General features: G+C 44.5%; 1 protein-coding gene across 1 annotated transcript; it reads left to right on the top strand.

Moving 5' to 3' along the window:
- The first annotated feature begins 1,919 nt into the window (after positions 1-1,919).
- On the top strand, positions 1,920-2,252 carry LOC139444457 (histone H1, early embryonic-like). The gene has a single exon (XM_071225421.1). It carries the CDS (start codon positions 1,920-1,922, stop codon positions 2,250-2,252), a length of 333 nt encoding a protein of 110 aa, XP_071081522.1.
- The last annotated feature ends 1,712 nt before the right edge of the window (positions 2,253-3,964 follow it).

Genomic DNA, 3,964 nt, shown 5'->3' with positions numbered 1-3,964 from the left:
ATTTTTTCACTAGATACTTGATTATTTGGAGCACATTACCCTCAATCTCTGTAACAATCCCACGATCACAGCTACGTCCTCACTTCTGCTACACAAACTGCAGAGCGGCTTTGAAAAAGTAAACCAGAATATTCTTATATTTCTATTTCAGAAAACCATGACGTCTGTTGGCAACATGGATGAGTTGGGGGAACTCTGAGCAACTCTTCCATAAAGGAGCAACTGAGCGAGCACTGGTGAGTGGATTAAATATCTGTGAATGTATCACGTATGGCCCATTACCACAAGTCTGATACATGTCTCTGAACGAAAGAGTTATAGTATATATTCAATATATTGCAATTATATAGCGACATGCATGTACGTACATGTATATGTGTGTGTGTGTGTGTGTGTGTGTGTGCGCGTGCGTGTGTGTGTGTGTCTGTGTGTGTGTGTGTGTGTTCTTTCCATGTGGTTAAAGGGGACGTTTATTCGGCTTAATAAATAGGTTGAATACATCAATAATAAATCTACTTTGAGTTGACATTTGCAGCGTGTGCGTGTGTGAGTGAATTATCCTTCACTGTTTAAAACAAATAAAATTTTCTGCCACAAAAATCAGATTGTTGCAGTGTGCTACAGTTCAAAACAATTATTTGTGCAGATGAAGCTGAACAAATATCGGGTCTCCATACAAAATGGTTTGCCAAACCAATTACTTATTATATTCATAATGACATTTGTTCCTGTCATTTGTTAACAGAGGCTGTGAGGAGGGAGCCTGCAGCTGCGGTCTCAACAACCAAAGAAAGAACACAGTGACCTGTGTAAATGGATGGCTTCGAGTTCGAGGAGCTTTGTTTAGCAATGGCGCAAGGAAGAAGTGGCATGAAAAACGGAGCTGCGCATGCAGTGCTGAATTGCAAAGGAACAGCGTTCATGTGCAAATACAGTAGACAATATCCACAGTCGTTTCAGTGCCTTGTATGACAAAAACTTGGTATTGACAACTTATGCGAGTTGCGAGCTTCAAAATACGCTTTGGTGACAGGTATTAACACTGTTATAATGTCATATGGTGTTTTTATTCTGTTCTGCTTTCTGTCTTTAGTTATGAGTATTAAACCTGATTCTAAACTGATAATTATTGTCGGGCCAATTTCAATCCAATGCTGAGCCGATTTTGATTGCCGATGTCGGGCCGATGTCAATCCGATGCTAAGACGATAATAATTGCCGATGTCGGGCCGATGGCTGACCGAAGCTGCTCCGATAATTATTTGGACGTCGAGCCGATGTCGAACCGATGAGCAAAATTGCATCAGCCCGACGATGTTCAACGACGTTGGGCCGGTGTTGGGCCGATGCAGGGGTGCTAGCTGGGCTTTCACAATGCCAAGGCTTTTAACGAAAAACTTGTGTCTGCATAGTTTTCGTAAATATTGAACGACTCTTTGGGAACATGTCACTATTAAGTGTTATTCTTTTACACGTTACACAAATAAATTTTGTAATTTTTGTGAGCATATGGCAGTGACTTAAAGACAGTAGAGATAAGACAGTAACATGATTCGGTGGCTCCTGGATTTATCAGAGAAATGTGTGGCACATCCATCGACCCCAGCTTGTGAATAGAGGAGAAGAGACAGAAGAAGATGAAGTGGACGATGCAGAAGGGGGAAGATGAAGGAGAGGATGAAGAAGGGGAAGATGAAGGAGACGATGAAGAAGGGGAAGACGAAGGAGAGAATGAAGAAGGGAAGATGAAGGAGACGACGAAGAAGGGGAAGATGAAGGAGACGATGCAGAAGGGGAAGATGAAGGAGACGACGAAGAAGGGGAAGATGAAGGAGACGATGAAGAAGGGGAAGATAAGGGAAACGATGAAGAAGGGGAAGATGAAGGAGACGATGAAGAAGGGGTAGAGGAAGGAGACTATGCAGAAGGGGAAGATGGTGACGATGAAGAAGGGGAAGATGAAGGAGACCATGAAAAAGGGGAAGATGAAGGAGACGATGAAGAAGGGGAAGACGAAGGAGACGATGAAGAAGGGGGAGATGAGGGAGACGACGAAGAAGGGGAAGATGAAGGAGACGATGAAGAAGGGGAAGATGAAGGAGACGATGAAGAAGGGGAAGATGAGGGAGACGATGAAGAAGGGGAAGATGAAGGCGACGATGAAGAAGGGGAAGATGATGTCGACGATGAAGAAGGGGAAGATGAAGGCGACGATGAAGAAGGGGAAGATGAAGAAGACGAACAAGAAGTAGAAGATGAAGAATGCGACAAAAGAAAGAAGGAGAAGATGAGGAAGAAGAGATGAAGATGAAGAAAAAGACAAGTGTTTACAAGGTACAGACTCGATTACTTCCAGGCCGGCGTCAAAATAGCTGGAATAGTGATGGATGAATCGTTAAAGAAGAAAGCAACACACGGGAATAACATATAACTGTTCATCAGTTCATAGTTGTGTTGTATGTATAAACATTGACTTTAACACCACATTACCATAATACACTATCACGATATGCATGATCATTTATATATAGGTTCCATTAAAAAAGACGCCGGTCAGTATATTTCTGACAGAATACCCACTGAGCCCAGTGCTAGTCTGGCAATCAAGTTGAATGGTAAAGATGACATGGCACTGGGCTGTGATTTTGCGTCAACGCAGAGTTGATTGGCGGCTCATGTCAACATCATGGGGTTATACAGCCTCTAGTATTGCCATAGATTGCCACATATAATCCCACTGAGTATTCTCTTTTCTGAAATCCAGTTGGGGGCACTCTCGTGAATGGCACTGTACAAACTAAAATGCCAGTCTCCAATGATCCAATGAGTTCGAATTCCATATTCGCCCAGATTATGATCATCGGTTTGTAAGCACCACGTCCGCATTCGGCAAACATTAGGACTTGCATCGTACTGGGCGTCCCTCCCAAACTGAGCAGACAGCCATATCACTGAACACGAGTAACTCACTGCAGTCGAAATAATGTTTTAAGTCCATTGGGGGCGACCGGGTAACCTAGTGGTTAAAGCGTTCGCTCGTCACGCCAAAGACCCGGGTTCGATTCCCGACATGGGTACAATGTGTGAAGCCCATTTCTCGTGTCCCCGCCGTGATATTGCTGGAATATTGCTCAAAGCGGCGTAAAACCATATTCACTCACTCACTCTAAGTCCATTTACATCATGCTTAAAGCGCAGTATTATCCCGGTGAATGGATCAGCGTGCACTCGATTTTAACGATCAGTTTTCATCCCAAGCTGCCTGTGAGGTCCCAGAGGGTTTGCAGTAACAAAACCATCTCACCGCTACAGGGTCACTGCTTGGTGGAAAGAGACATATTTCGAACAGTCACTTGCCAGAGGAGATCACATGTGCTTCATTGAGGGAAAGGACCGAAGCCTAGACACTCTCAGGATGCCGAACGCGGTCATCCATCGAAGGACTCTCCGGGACCAACGTTGCTTAACTTCATCTGACTGTGACATGTGCGCTGTGGTCAGGACCACCAGCCACCACAATAATATATCTGTGGTATTGATGGTTCAGTTCACAACGAGTGTGTGCCACAATCCGAGTGGTTAAAGCAACGTGGGAGGGGGATTGACAACTCGTAATCAAGGTGTATGAGTGAGTGAGTTGGGTTTAACGTCGCTTTTATCAGTATTCCAGTTATATCGCGGCGTGTCAGCTTAATGTGGGAGGAAAGACCAAAATGATGCAGGTCTCAGACCTTTACCACTTCGGTGAAACCCACAAGCATTGGTATGGTGCTGACAAACCTAGAAACATAAACGAGGCGAACCGGGATTCGAACCCACAATCATAGGTTTCTGGCGTGCCCAAGGGACGCAACTGTGCACAACGAATCGCGGCGCCTTAGACGACTGGGCCACCCGTGCCCCCTCAAGGTGTATGAATAATCATCTACCTTAAACACTATTTAACACATGAACACACATGAAG

Source organism: Haliotis cracherodii, unplaced genomic scaffold (assembly GCF_022045235.1).
Source record: "Haliotis cracherodii isolate W230 unplaced genomic scaffold, xgHalCrac1.p SCAF_50, whole genome shotgun sequence".
NCBI classification, from domain to species: domain Eukaryota; kingdom Metazoa; phylum Mollusca; class Gastropoda; order Lepetellida; family Haliotidae; genus Haliotis; species Haliotis cracherodii.
This window is presented reverse-complemented; position numbering and strand designations above follow the sequence as displayed.

Bases quoted from the DNA above. Each gene is read 5' to 3' on its own strand.
- LOC139444457 (XM_071225421.1), top strand. From the start codon at position 1,920: ATGCAGAAGGGGAAGATGGTGACGATGAAGAAGGGGAAGATGAAGGAG.